Source organism: Lipotes vexillifer, unplaced genomic scaffold (genome assembly GCF_000442215.2).
Source record: "Lipotes vexillifer unplaced genomic scaffold, Lipotes_vexillifer_v1.1 scaffold675, whole genome shotgun sequence".
NCBI classification, from domain to species: domain Eukaryota; kingdom Metazoa; phylum Chordata; class Mammalia; order Artiodactyla; family Lipotidae; genus Lipotes; species Lipotes vexillifer.
Genome location: NW_006794000.1, coordinates 782,316 through 797,609, shown reverse-complemented (window position 1 = coordinate 797,609; position 15,294 = coordinate 782,316). Strand labels below are relative to the sequence as shown.

General features: G+C 33.4%; 1 protein-coding gene across 2 annotated transcripts in view; it reads right to left on the bottom strand.

Moving 5' to 3' along the window:
* The window catches only part of TMPRSS15 (transmembrane serine protease 15), a 129,620-nt gene that overhangs the window by 83,063 nt on the left and 31,263 nt on the right, over positions 1 to 15,294 (bottom strand). For both annotated transcript variants that reach the window (XM_007466971.1, XM_007466972.1), the window contains 2 exons: positions 12,523 to 12,631; positions 4,514 to 4,620 (listed from right to left, as the gene is read on the bottom strand). In XM_007466971.1, coding sequence (XP_007467033.1) covers positions 4,514 to 4,620; positions 12,523 to 12,631 — 216 coding nt within the window. The remainder of the gene's footprint in view (positions 1 to 4,513; positions 4,621 to 12,522; positions 12,632 to 15,294) is intronic.

The following is a 15,294-nucleotide window of genomic DNA, read 5'->3' as shown; positions in this document are numbered from 1 at the left end:
AGATTAGCTTCTTTGTGTGTTATAAAGGATTTCTAATATAGACAACACATTTTATTGAGTGCTCACTATGAATTTGGTATGGTGCTAAATGCTGGAGAAGAAATAACCAAGATCCCCTCTTAGCCTATTAGAAAAGTTCAGGTTAATGAATTATAAAAAAATTACTTTGGAATTGATAGATATGAGAGAAATGCCATGGGGGTACTGAGGAAGTAGTTCTTAATTTTCCCAGGCACTATCACTGAGGAATCTTCAAGAGCCTCTGGGAAGTCCAACACCTTAAGCCAGTGCTTGTTAAACTTTTCCATATAACATACCCCTATCAACAGAAGTGAATGAATAGGTACTTCTAACACTACATGAAGTGTTCTAATAAAAGCACAAATTTTAATAAAAATGCTTTACTGTGAAAAATGTTTATATATATTATTTAATTCCATGTCCACAGTATGATTATTTTTGTTGTAGGATAAGTTGACAATTCAGGAAGATCCACTATGTTTATTACATAACTTCATCTATATCTATGCCCACTTTTGTGTGATTCAGTTTTAAAAACATGTCCTTAAACTGCTAAGCTCCAATATTGGGGATATGCTATTAACAGTCATTTGGGAACAGAAGAACAGCTAAAAACTTTGGATATTAAGAATGGTGTAACAACTACACACACAGAAATGCATTTTCCTGGCTTGTCAACTTGAAATTGGTTTCAGCGTGCTCATACAGGCTGTTTTTGTTGTCTTTCTTTGAGGATACATAAATATATCTATGTATTTTTTGAATAAAGCATTAATGGAACATATTTATCATCTTCTACCACTTCCATACCCAGTACTGTTAATTATTATCACTAATGAATTGAATATTTTACCTTCATCACTACAGTTTAAAGAAAACATTTTTTTACTACTATCCTGTTAATCTATTCTGATTTACCCTGATTTCCACACTTATTTGGAAAAGACTCTATTGCATTCTATATCATCTATCTATATGAAATGCTCACCTTCCTCTGAAACTTTTTACCAGTCAGAGAACTTATACATCATGACTGTATATAAAAATGACTGAAAAATGCCTTTAAAATTTGTTCATACTAACTTACCCCTAATCAAGTATATAAGAACTATTTTATGGTACTGGATACTTTTATTTTCTTATAATTCCTTTACATAATCTTATTTTCCTTGATTTAATTAAAATATCTATATATTTTCCACGTGATAAAGATAATTATCTTTATTCTGAATTGTGATTTAATAAAAGTAATTGTTTACACATCTCTCACAATAAGAAACTTGCTAAAATATTTAGAAAAAAAGATGGGATTTTGAATCAAGAGTGAAAGTATCAGCATTGTTACAAAACAAAATAACTTTAGAGTTATAAGAAATGCTATTGATCTCCATTAATTAACTACTATAATACCCTGATATATAAACCTGCTGGTTTAAATTTAAATCAACAAATACTAAATTTTTACAATACATCAGGCATGGGCTAGATGCTGGAGGTAAGACATTTTTACATATCTTTAAAAAAGGTATTATTTTAAAATTTAAAATGTAATTTTAACAGCTAATGCCATTTCTCATATTTTTTCAAGTTAAATTAAAATATTTAATTTAAAAGACTTTGAAATACATTTATATTTCAAAAAGACCTTAAAAATTAAACAACTACCTATTTGTTATAATTTAAATTCATTTTCTTAGATGTTTTCTATTTTCTATTTGTATATTTAGTTTATTGCATTTTTATGATAATTATTTGGGCATTATTGACATCACTATATATAATGATTCTAAGATTTAGTTATGTATTTCTGATGATCTAAGCATGTGAAAATAAGTAAAAATAGTGTTCAGACAAATAGTATCTGAACAGAAGGGAACATGAGGGTAATTTACACCTATCATTTTTGGGCAGTTAACCTCTATGAATTTAGTTTTTATCTGTAAAATAAAGATTCTAATAGCACCTGTGTAATATGGTTCAGGGGAGATTTTTTTTTTTTTTTTTGAGCTAAAGTGCTGAGAACACTACTTTGCATATTACAAGTGATCAAATATGCTAAAATTTATTATTAATATCACATTAGCCATTGGAGAAATTTATATGAACTGGCTTATTTGTCCACCTATGTAAATATTTATGTTGACATAATTTTAAGGAGCTAGATTTATCAACTACAGAAATAAGTAGATTATGAAATGGCTGGTCCATTTATTTAAGCCAAATGTGATTTATCATGAGTTCATCTGTTTTATGTATACTCATGATTGTACTTGTACTTGGGGCTTTTAAAGCACAATGAATAAATGCATTTTGTTTGAAGTCGGAGGGTCTGGGACTGATTTCTATCTCCAACACTAACTAGCTTTGTGGACTTGTGGTCATTTAACTTCTTAGATCTCATTTTCTTCTCCTGTAATGCATACTTTGTAGATTTATTGAAAATATTAAATAAGGATATACACATAGAGAACTCATATGATGTGTGTCATATTAAAAGAACCCAATAAAAAGTACTTATTATTATCATATGCTTAAATATTTCTCAAATCAATGTCAATCAAAACATTTATTTGATAGGATCTATTTTTCACTATTCACAAGTGAAATTTAAAATCCAAAATTATTAAAATAAATGCAGCTTTATATACATGTTAATAAGAAATGTCACTTAAAACCTTAGCTCTGCTAAGATGACTATTGACTATTCCTCAAAAGTGTGAGGAAAACTAGTTATTCCCTGGACTCCGTTGCCACATTCTTTTCTTCATCCTTATTTTATCTCCTCCTGGAATTTCACTCCTACTTTTGTTGGCTACCATGAACAGGTCTATTCATTTGGGGACTAGATGGAATAAAGTGGGGGTAGTCACACATGTATTATTAGAGCATTCCCTGCGCTTTCTCAGCTCCCATCGGTGTCTATGTCCATAATGACAAATGGCTACATAATAACAATACCCTCCACACCTTCCATTTAGTGAGACTACCTCCTGATCTACTCATTGTTTTACCAACTTTATTAGTAATAGTCCTTCAAGAGACTGAGAAGCAGAATGCATAATAAAAATAGAAAAAAAAGAGATTCATTGTTGAAGCAAAATAGCTGTTTTTAGGGTTTGTTTGAATTTTGCTGAATGGGGAGCAACATTTACAGTATAGTAGAATTCCACATGATTTTTAAAACATCAATTAGAAGAGAATCATGTGAAATAGTACATCCTTTATTACTAAGAAGTTTGATTACACAGAGCAGTAAATTATTAATTTTTATAATCAGGACCAGTTTTTCTTTTTCCTTTCAGTAACTTAAAGTACAAGCTCATATTCAGTTCAAAATCAAAAAATGGGTATAAGACCTAAATAGACATTTCTCCAAAGAAGACATACAGATTGTCAAGAGGCACATAAAAAGATGCTCAACATCACTAAATATTAGAGAAACGCAAATCAAAACTACAATGAAGTATCAACTCCCAGTGGTCAGAATGGCCATCATCAAAAAATCTACAAACAGTAAATGCTGGAGAGGGTGTGGAGAAAAGGGAACCCTCTTACCCTGTTTGTGGGAATGTAAATTGATACAGCCACTGTGGAGAATAGTATGGAGGCTCCTTAAAAAACTAAAAATAGAGCTACCATATGACCCAGCAATCCCACTACTGGGCATATACCTGGAGAAAACCATAATTAGAAAAGACACATGGACCCCAGTGTTCATTGCAGCACTATTTGCAATAACCAGGTCATGGAAACAACCTAAATGTGTCCATCAACAGATGAATGGGTAAAGAAGATGTGGTACATATATACAGTGGAATATCACTCAGCCATATAAAGGAACGAAATTAGGTCATTTGCAGAGATGTGGATGGACTTACAGTCTGTCATACAGAGTGAAGTAAGTCAGAAAGAGAAAAACAAATATCATATATTAATGCATATATGTGGAATCTAAAAAAATAGTACAGATGAACTTATTTCCAGGACAGGAATAGAGACACAGATGTAGAGAACAGATGTGTGGACATGGGGTGGGAAGGAGAGGGCAGGATGAATTGGGAGATTAGGTTTGACATAAATACACTACCATATGTAAAATAGATAGCTAGTGGGAACCTTCAGTATAGCACAGGGAGCTCAGCTCAGTGCTCTGTGATCAACTAGATGGGTGGGATGGTGGTGGATGGGAGGGAGGTCCAAGAAGGAGGGGATATATGCATACATATAGCTGATTCACTTCGTTGTACAGCAGAAACTAACACAACATTGTAAAGCAATTACACTCCAATAAAAAAACAAAAAAACAAAAAACTCTTGCATCGATAAGAGGATGGGTTATTTCACAAATCATATTGCTACATATCTGGGAGAAAATAAAGCCAGACATACAACCTCAGAAAAAAAAAAAAAATCAAAGGGAAAGCACATCACTCCAAAAAGTTTTCCTCATATTTTCATTTTGATAATGGACTGTATATTCGTTTTAACTTACCTCTTAAAATCTTGCTTGAACCCACACCTTCATAAATATTTAATACATCTGTATAATATGTATTAAAATAATCAAAGTTCAGTTGAATGGAAAGTCCTTGGTTTACACTAAATTAAAAGCAAAAAATAGACTATTACACTCTTAACAGTTGGCACAACTCAATGTATTCTAGAATTTGAATGTATTTTTCTGATTGTGATAAAGAATATGTAAAATGGGATAGACTCTCTTAACAATTTTTTTAAATGTATGGAACAGTACTTTTAACTATAAGCACAATATTGTACTGAAGCTCTCTTGAACTCTTTCAACTTGCATGACTGAAACTCTATACCCACTGAACAGTAACTCCCCATTTTTTCTCTCCCAGACTCTGACAACCATTGTACATTTTGACTCTCTGAGTTTGAATACTTTAGATGCTTCATATAAGTGAAATCATGCAGGATTTATCCTCCTATGACTGGCTTATTTCATTTAGCATAACGTTCTCAAGGTGCAACCATGTTGTTTCCTATGATAGGATTTCCTTCTTTTAATGACTGAATAATATTTCACTGTATATATACACCACATTTTATTTATCTATTCATCTGTCAATGAACATTTAGGTTGTTTCCACCTCTTAGCTATTGTGAATAATGCTGCAATGAACATAGGAGTGTGTATCTATCTTTTAGAGATCCTGACTTCAATTGGATTACTAGATCATATGGTAGTTCTATTTCTTATGCCTTTAGGGAGCCTTCATACTGTTTTCCATACTGACTACACCATTTTGCATTCCAACCAACAGCACACAAGGGTTCCAATTTCCCCACATGCTCACCAACATTTATAATGTTCTGTTTTTTGGTAATGGCCATTATGATTTTGATTTGCATTTCCCTGATGATTACTATGTTGAGTGATGCCCTTTAGCCATTTGTATGTCTTTTTTTTTTTTTTTTTGAGCAATATCTATTTGAGTCTTTTGCCCATTTTTATTTGGTTTATTTTGCTATTGAGTTTTGTAGGAGCTCCTTATATATTTTGGATATTAACCCTTAATTAGATATATGGTTTGCAAATATTTGCTTCCATTCCTTAGGTTGCCTTTTCATTCTGTTGTTTTCTATTGTTTCCTTTGCTGTATAGACGGTTTTTAATGAGATATTGCCACTTGTTGATTTTTGATTTTGTTGCCTGTGCTTTTGTTTTCAAATCTAGGAAATCATTGTGAAGACCAATGTTATGAAGCTTTCCTTTTATGTTTTCTTCTAGGAGTTTTATGATTTCAGGTCTTATGTTTAAGTCTTTAATTCATTTTGAATTTATTTTTTGTGTATGGTGTAAGGTAAAGGTCCAATTATGTTCTGCATCTGAATATCTAGTTTGACCAACACCCTTTGTTGAAGAGACTATATTGTTTCCCTGTTGTGTAGTTTTGACATCCTTGTCAAAGGTAATTTGACCATATATATGTGGGCTTATTTGTGACCTCTCTATTCTGTTTCATTGGTCTGTATGTCTATTTTTATGCTGGTACTATACTGGTACTGATTACTGTAGCTTTGTAATATATTTTGAAATCAGGAAGTATGAGGCTTTGCTCACTTTCTCAAGATTGTTTTGGCTATTTGGGTTCCTTTGTGGTTCCATATGAATTTTAGGATTCTTTTTTCTTTTAAAATCATTGGGATTTTGATAGAGATTGTGATGAATCTATAGATCATTTTCAGTAGTATGGACATTATTATATTACATTATTATATTTTAACAATATTAAGTCTTCAAATCCATGAACATGAGATGTCTTTCCATTTATTTGTCTTTAAATTCAGTCAGTAATGTTTTATTATTTTCACGGTGTCTTTTACCTCCTTGATTAAGTTTATTCCTAAGTACTTTATTCTTTTTACTGCTATTGTAAATGGGACTGTTTTCTTAATTTCCTTTCTGGATGATTAGTGTATAGAAACACAAGTGATCTTTCTATGTGGATTTTGTATCCTGTAACTTTGTTGAATTATTTTATTATTTCCAACAGGTTTTTTTGCGGAATTTATGGTTTTCTATATATAAGATCTTGCCACCTGTGAACAGATAATTTTACTTCTTCCTTTCTTGTTTGGATACATTGTATTTTTTTTTTCTTGCTTAATTGCTATGGCTAGGACTTCCAGTACTAAGTTGAATAAGAGTGGTGAGAGGGGGCATCCTTGTTTTGTTCCTGATCTTAGAGAAAAAGCCTTTAGTTTTTCATCATTGAGTATGATATTTACTCTGGACTTGCTTGTATGACCTTTATTAGATTTAGGTAATTTCCTTCTATCCCTATTTTGCTGAGTGTTGTTTATCATGAAAGGGTGTTGAATTTTGTCAAAAGCTTTTTCTGAATCTGTTGAGAAGATCCTGTGATTTTTAGCCTTCATTCCATTAATGTGGTGTATCAAATTGATTGATTTTTATATACTGAAACATCCTTGCATCCCAGAGATGAATCTCACTTGGTGATGGTGTATAATCCTTTTAATTTTCCATTGAATTTGGTTTGCTAGTATTTTGCTTAAGGATTTGTGCATTTATATTATCAGGGGTATATTATCAGGACTGTAGTTTTCTTTTCTTGTGGTGACTTTGTCTGGCTTTGGTATCAAAGTAAGTGTTCCTTCTTTTCCAATTTTTAGAATAGTCTGAAAAAGATTAGTATTAACTCATCTTTAAATATTTGGTAGAATTCACCAGTAAAACCAGTGGGTCATGTTTTTTGTTGGGAGGTCTTTGGTTACTGATTCAATCTTCTTACTAGTAAATGGTCTGTTCAGATTTTATATTTCTTTATGATTCAGTCTTAGTAGATTGTAAGTTTCTAGGGATTTATCCTTTTCTTCTAGGTTATTCCACTTGGCACTTCTTTTTCTCTATCCCATAAGATTTGGTATGTTGCTGTTGTTGTTGTTTTTCATTTGCTTTAAGATATTTTCTAATTTCCTTTTTGATTTAGTATGAGATCCATTGACTGTTCAAGAGCAATTAGAACCTTGCAAGTTTCTTTTTCAGTGGTGTCTAATTTTTTGCTCTCTCTGGTGTCTGTATGTGGTGCTGCACATTCTCTGGTTCTACCACAGCAACTCACCCAACTATACCTTGTTCTCTGCAGCCACAGTCCATGCAAATTGTGCTGGTTTATCAGCTCCACATTCATGCAAGACATATACCCGTTGCTGGGGAAACTCTTGAAACAGAATGTTGGAAGCATGCTGAACTTCTTTCTTTCCATCCTTAGGGAGAAGCCTTGAATTGTGCACTTTCTACCAATTGTATCAAGCCTTGCTGGCCATAGCAAGCTGTATCCACTTCTCTTTGTTCTCAGTATCTCTCAGGCATCCAAACAATACCAGTTCCATCACTTATCCATATGAGGTGAGACGGAAACTAGTCCCTTAGGCAGCTCTTGGAAAAGCTTGGACACTGGATGCATGTTTCATCCTTCTTTTTCCTTCCAAGGAAGAAATAGTGAGTCAAGACTTGTGCTGAGCTGTGCTGTGTTGGGGAAGGAGTTGATGGAGGATAAAATGGACTTGATCTTCTTGTCCATTTCAGTGCAGCTGTCCTTGGCTTTGTGTTCACCTGGGGTATGCAACTTCTTAACTGAATTCTGGAATTCTCATAAATTACTTTTGGTTCACATTTCACTGTTAAATCGACATATCTGCAGGGGAACAAAAGCTGAGGCTTCTTGGCTACAGAATAATTCCTATCTCACTATGCCAGCATCTGTATGAAAATCTCCTATGGTGTGATTTAGTCACGGCAGATTAAAAACTGAGAACACCCCGTATATACATCCTTTGTGCTAAATCTTGAATAAAATTTGGATCAGTTTCTATATATGTGACCTCCAAGCTCTCAATTTGGTTGACCAATCCAATCATTATGATGATCAAAATAATCAAGTTGCCAATGGCTGATCTACCTTATGCTGAATGCTCTGTGGGGAAAAAATGTTCTAATTTTAATTTTCAGTTTGGGGAAAAGGTGTCTAGAGCAATGTCTATTTATAACTCTACTGTCTCACTGAAGTGTAGGATCAGAAATGTGAATAATTCTTTAGTGTTTTGGAGGTACAAGGTTCCCCCGAACTCTGCAAAAAGGAGGAAAGCCAAACAATTAAAGCAGAGCATGGATAATGTTGAAGCTGGTTGAATATTGAAAGGGTGGATAGTAGGGATAGAACTAGTCTCCAAAGCCAAGAAGGAGACTGAGAAGATACTTGGCTTCAGAGGCTGGCTGCAGAGGCTGCTGATTGAATCATTGCTCCTGCCCAGGGGCATGGCAAGTTTGGATTTTCGGTAAGTTATCAGTAGTACCTTGATCAGTTGGTAAACTGGGGACATTCATCACAAATGTAGTTAATTTTGAAACTCTAAGTTTCATGGTTGGGAAATGTCCATTTGGGGCAAGACCTAAGGTTTGGCAAACGTATTAGATTCCTGATGAGGGGCTGGAGGCAGGGCTAAGGTTTAGTCTTCAAGGAGTGGGGTTGACAACATTGCAATGGCAGCGACTAGCAGGGGAGGATTAAAAGACATGTAAGCAGTAACCCAGGTTTTTTGATCTGACCAGTGTTTGCTGCCAGGAAGGTGAGGTTAGAACAATGGTGGGTTGTTTTTAAAAAATATTGACACAGGGACCCCAACCCTGGATATCAGATTCCATGTTTCTGGAATGGATTTGGGGATGTACATTTTTAAATACTCCAGGAGCGATTGTGATGTGCTCTCAGGTTTGAGGGTCACTGGAGGAAGATAGGCAGATGCAGAAGATGCCACGCTCATGGGCTACCCTCAGATGTATTTAGTAACCACAGGAGGTTCACGGGGTGGAAAGAGATCAACGTGAGGGAGCAGGAGATAATCCCAGCCCAGATTGAGAGAAGGAGAGAAAAGAAGATGATGGCAGCTGTTTAAAAAAATTCTACCTCCGTTAGGTCTCTTCAGCCATGTGGAAAGTGAGCCTGCTAGTGAGAACTTTAGGAAATCCAGCATCAAAACTGAAGAAGACAGAGGAAGAAGAAATAAGTTGTCTTCAGGGATGGTTTCTCTTATTTTAATGAAAGTTTTGGTGTCTCCAGGCAAGAAAACAGTGAGGTTTTTTTGGTTGTTGTTATTTGCTTGTTTGTTTTGTTTTTTAACAAGTGATGTTGTTTTCAAGAAACTAAAGGATGCAAGAGGAGCTTCCTAGGAAACTTTGTGTTCAGAAGCTGTTTACTTTTTCAAAGTAGATAGGTAGAGGAGAGAAATGAGTGCATACTGTTTTCTACTTTCTTCTGTTTCAGAAAAGCGAAGTTATTTGCAATAAAACAAAGGCATTTATAAAGGTGAGATTAATTGGAGAATATCATATCTGATGTTTTTATAGTATTAACCACAGTTATCTTCTGAATTTTTGAAGGAAAGGATAATTTCCTAAATGTAATTTTTATATTTTACATTTTTGTATCAATAGCTACTCTTTTTAGAGCCCATTTTTACTGAGCATATAATAGAGTGCTAAGTGTTTTACATTCAATATTACTTTTCATAATGACTTTGTTAGAGATATTGAGCTCTATAGATGTAGAAATTTTGAGTCTAAGATATTTAGTTATTTGTCTGAGATCACATATCTTGAATCTGAAGAAGCCAGATTTGAAACCCATGCAGACAGTCTCCAGTGCTCACATTCTCCATCACTGACATTCTGCTACATGTGGTCTTAATATAATCCCAAAATATAGCTTAATTGCATCTTAACCATTTCTCCACTAGTTATTTGGTCTTCTAAGCTTGTAAGAAACATTATTGTCTTTACCCCATTTTGATCACCATTAGGAAAAACAAACCATCAGGTCTAATGCATCTCTAATGTAGTAATCAGTTTTGAGAAGAAAATACACTTAGATTATTTATATAATTTTAAATCATAATTTTATCATGAAGTACAGTATTTATTTATTTTAGATTCTATAGGTTTTAAAAATCATCCCTAGATTAATGGTGGATTTCTTAAAATAGTTTTAAAAATTAAGTTATGGAAAAGGAAGTAAAAAGAATAGAAACATACAAATCTTTAATTAACATAGTGTGATTATTACATAAATGATATTATGTACTATTATAGCAAAAGTTTATTGTGATCTGCTTATAAGACCTCCCTGTAGTTTTGATCTAGCTCTACTAAGAAGTGGATTGAACACTTAAATTATCATTATTTAGTATTAATAAAATTCCAAAGATTACATGAAGAAATCACTGTGTAGTTAGGAATGTAGATCAGTTAGAATTCATTTTCTTTCCATTTTCAAAAGAAGTAATTTAAGATTTTTCTAAGCTTTTCTGCTGACATTTTAGGTAAAGAATTAAATATTTTCCATTTTTTATGAACAATGCTAATAGCCATTTATAAATGCTTCTCTTTAAATATGATGTGATTATATTAAAAATGATGTCCTCTAAATTTTTTAGTTTTCACTTGACAAGAATTACCTAGAACTGTCATTTTAAATACAAAATCTTATCTTTGGCACACAAGTAACATGTTGTTTAGAGCACGAAAAAAAGGAAATAGTGCTCTTAGTTATATCACATGACTTACATGAGGCTGAACTCCAATATAGAAATTATTTAAGCAGAACAAGATGTTCTTAGTTTCCTGAATAATGCCAAGTAAACGTGCTTAGAACAATCTTCCCTTCATACCTCATCTCATCTCTGGAATATGTCTACTCAGGAAAACAACTCTTGTGAGTCTTTATGGGGCCATTTCCTATCATTTGTTTGGCAAGAATCCAAAGCTCTGTCTTTTAGCCTTCTTTAACCAGCTGTTATACTGATTCCCCATTTTCTAGTGAGTTATCACAATGATTAAAATAAATATATAGTAGGTCAGATTGGGAAACCGTAATCCCATCCAGCTGTTAAGAGAAATGAATGAACTAGAATGTATTTCTCAAAGTGAATTCCACAGAGCACTTGTGCTGAATGCTCTGTGGGGAAAAATGTTCAGTGGCTTAATAGAAAATATATATACAGTTGACTCTTGAACAATACTGGCTTGAAGTGTGTGGGTCCACTTATATGTGGATTTTTTCAATAAATGCACACTACACAAACCCTGGGGAACCATAGAACAGAGGGCCAACTGTAATGTTATATGGGGATTTTGACTGCATGGGCTGTTGGTGTCCCTAAGCCTTCTGTTGTCAAGGGTCAACTGTATATTTTTGGGGAAATTTACTTGCATCTTAACTTATTTAAGGCTGTGAGAAATCTTGTACTTTAAAAAAAAAATTGTAATGAGTTTATTTTAGAGCTCCTTATATTTATTCTAGTACAAATTATCTTTACCTTGAAATATCTGAGAGAAACATTAGGTACTACTCCTCTGTGAAAAAATGTTTAGGCAAATATTAAAGTAGACAAGCTATCAGCAGTATGATTATTTTGATCATCAAAATGATTGGATTTGTCAATTGAATTAAGACTTGGAGGTCAAATATATAGTAAGTGAACTGTTATTCAAGATACAACACAAAGGATGAGTATAATGGGTTTCCCAGCTCTTGATCTGCCATGACCAAATCACACCATCGGAGATTTCACATGGATGAAAGCATAATGAGAAAGAAACTACTCTGTAGCTAAGATGCAGCTAAGTGAAATACAGTTTCTTACAATACACAGATATACAGGCATGTTGTTAATTTTGGCAGCATTTGGTTTGTGCCAACTATATGGAAAAAAAAAAACTTTCTACAAAGCCCAATGAGATGGCCCCATTTATTGTTCATAGGGCAAAATTCCTGTTTAAAAGGTTAAGAATGAGAGAGAAATTTCTTGGACAGGATATCAGTTGGGAAGGCTTTGCTTCGTAGTTAATGAAAAAAATTGTCCAAAAAATAAATACATTACTAAAGATGGTAAGACTAACTGCATCAGAGAAAGACTTTATGACTTAAGAACATGGAATAGAAGATGGTATATTACCGTATAATCCACTGACAAACAACACTTGGATTAGAAGACTTTGGATAATGGGCAGCTTCAAAGGACCCAGAAGATCCAGTCAACAAAAATCTTCCATCACAAGCTGTGGCTGTGAAAAAATGGCAATTAGTGTTAGACAAAACAATCTTGGAAGGGTTTCACAAATGAAATGGGATTCAAATTACCTAACGAACCTTCATAGAATACTCATGATTAAATCTATATGAGGCCATTTCACAAAACTAAAATGATCGAATGGAAATAGATCAGATTTCGTGTTTTAAATCTATTAGCTATTTTCAAATACTCTTACACACCCCATTATAGATCCTTTAGAAAATCATTCTATTTCTAAATACCCATAGTTAAGTTGCATTTTTAGTATATTCTTTTATATTTGTAAGAAAACAAATATACCGGAATTGTAAACTTCCAATTTAAAGAAGCAACTACTATTTTTTGTTTTATTTTCCCCATTAAATTGGAGCTAGGGTGAACTTCCTCTATGTGCACTAAGTGATACGTCTTCCTGAAAATGATCAGAAAATGGCCAGGAAAATGATACATATGGTGCAAGGGGCCTGAAGAGATCCTTCCATTCAATCTACTGCACACAACTTTTAACCTTCATCACTTTTGCTCCTTTTGTATGGACTCACAATCTAGCTCAGTATTTTCATTCAATATTCCTGAGTGTGTTTTTCTCTCCCATGACAACTCATTTTCCTCTTTTAATTCTTGTAGTACATTTATTTCATGTACTTCTCTTACATCTCCTTAATGTCATGAATTACTAGTTGTCTTAATTTATATCTGAGTCATTTCCTACTAGATTAAAATCTTGAAAGCATGAGCCAGGATTCATAATTTGTAGCTTTTTATTTTATACTTGCTATGTATAGTATGCATTAAAAATAAAACTGATTTGATTTTCACAATCTTTGTTTTTCTTAGGTTATTTTCTATATTCTTATTACTGTTGACACCATAATTCTAAAATAATGACTCCTGGAATGTGTCATTTTTCTTTTTATTACTTGTATGTTAGAAGTGTTGATAGAGGGCATGGAAATCAAGGACATTTATCAAAATTAAATTTCTGCCCTTGGAATCTGAGTGCACAATAAGCTAATCCTAAATTGATAAATGGAAAAACCCACTGTAACATTACACAGTAATTCTGCCAAGTTATAAAACAAGCTATTATATGACATCAAATATTTTATATAAACAGAAGAAAGAAATTGAAAAGCACATAGAAATCTTGATAAAAATCCCACATTTTGGTTGGCTTTTTGCTACTTTTGGTGCATATTTTTAAAAGGCATATAAGGTAGAGACATAAAGAAAGGTAAATAAATTTTAAGATTCAAAGTCCATTTAAGAATAATGTCCTAGGAATTAATTGCATTGGATTATGCATTGGATTATTATAGCCCAATTCCCAAGAAAAAAAGAACAATTTAAGAACAGAAAAGATAATAACCCAATATCATAGACTTCAGGAAATTAAAGAGAAAAAATTGTGACTTGTTGAGAGAACTGAATCACCTTATGTGTAATACTTGCTGGAGCAAAATGAACAATTAAGGTTAATTTGTATGATTTGAAGATAAACAGTAAAATATATGTCTGTTTAATGCAGAGCTAAATCATTTTCTAACTGTAAAAAAAAAAATCTCCTCTTCACTCTTAACCCTCTGTGCATCACACACCACGCCAAATAAATGAGACAATTCCTTAGCTTCAATGACCATAAAAGTAAGAATAGTGTCTGCTTGTATTTTAAGTGATATATGGAGCTTTTTAGTCACAGTTTGTCAAGAAACATGTGGGCTCCAAGAGTATAGGCAGTGCAAGAAAATCCACCACTATTATAAATAGTTTATATTTAAACTATGACACTTAGGAACACAGTAAGGAAGGGCAATCAATCCTACAAGCCCTAAAATACAACTGTTAGCGTTGGTAGAATGTTTATTATGTGCCAGTATTGCTCTAAGGTCATTATATAAGTATTAATGTCCCCTTCACCACAAATTTATGAAGTCTTAGGTGGGAAAGCTGAGGTACAGAGCGGGTGAGTTAACTAACATAAGTTCTTCCAGCTTACAAGGGTTGATTCAAAGCCAGGCAATACTTAATATTAGCCTAATACCGCAATATATGGAGTTATCAGGGTGACATCACTCAGTCGTTGAAAAGCAAGATGTGTGTGTGTGTGTGTGTGTGTGTGTGTGAGAGAGAGAGAGAGAGAGAGAGAAATTTTAAATGAAAGAAGAAACAGAAAATTAAACGAATTACGTCATGTCCAGTGTTTTTAAAATTAGAATATAGATCACGTTTGCAACATCACTTCACAACTAACAGGAGGGAGCAAAAAAAGATAGAGTGAAAAAAGGAAAAAAACAAGACCGGTTTTAGAATTTGTAAAACCTATTTGCAAAGCTGGTAACACTTTAGTGTTAGTGTCCACTTTAGTGTCCACTCACTACATATTCGGGGGGAAGATATCAACAACTTTGGGCTGTACAGTACTTACATCTGTACAGTTGTGTGTTTTCTCAGGGCTTTGAATTCTCCAGGAACATAAATCAAACATGATCTCTGCCCATCTATTGTGCACATACCTATAAGGCATGCACATACATTGTGCATGCAAACAATCTATGGAGACACTTGCCAACTCCCAAACAGGCCTGAACATTATCCTAAAGGCTGTGAGTCAGCATCTCTTCTTCTCATAGGTCAGCTAAAAAGTGATTTCCTGCT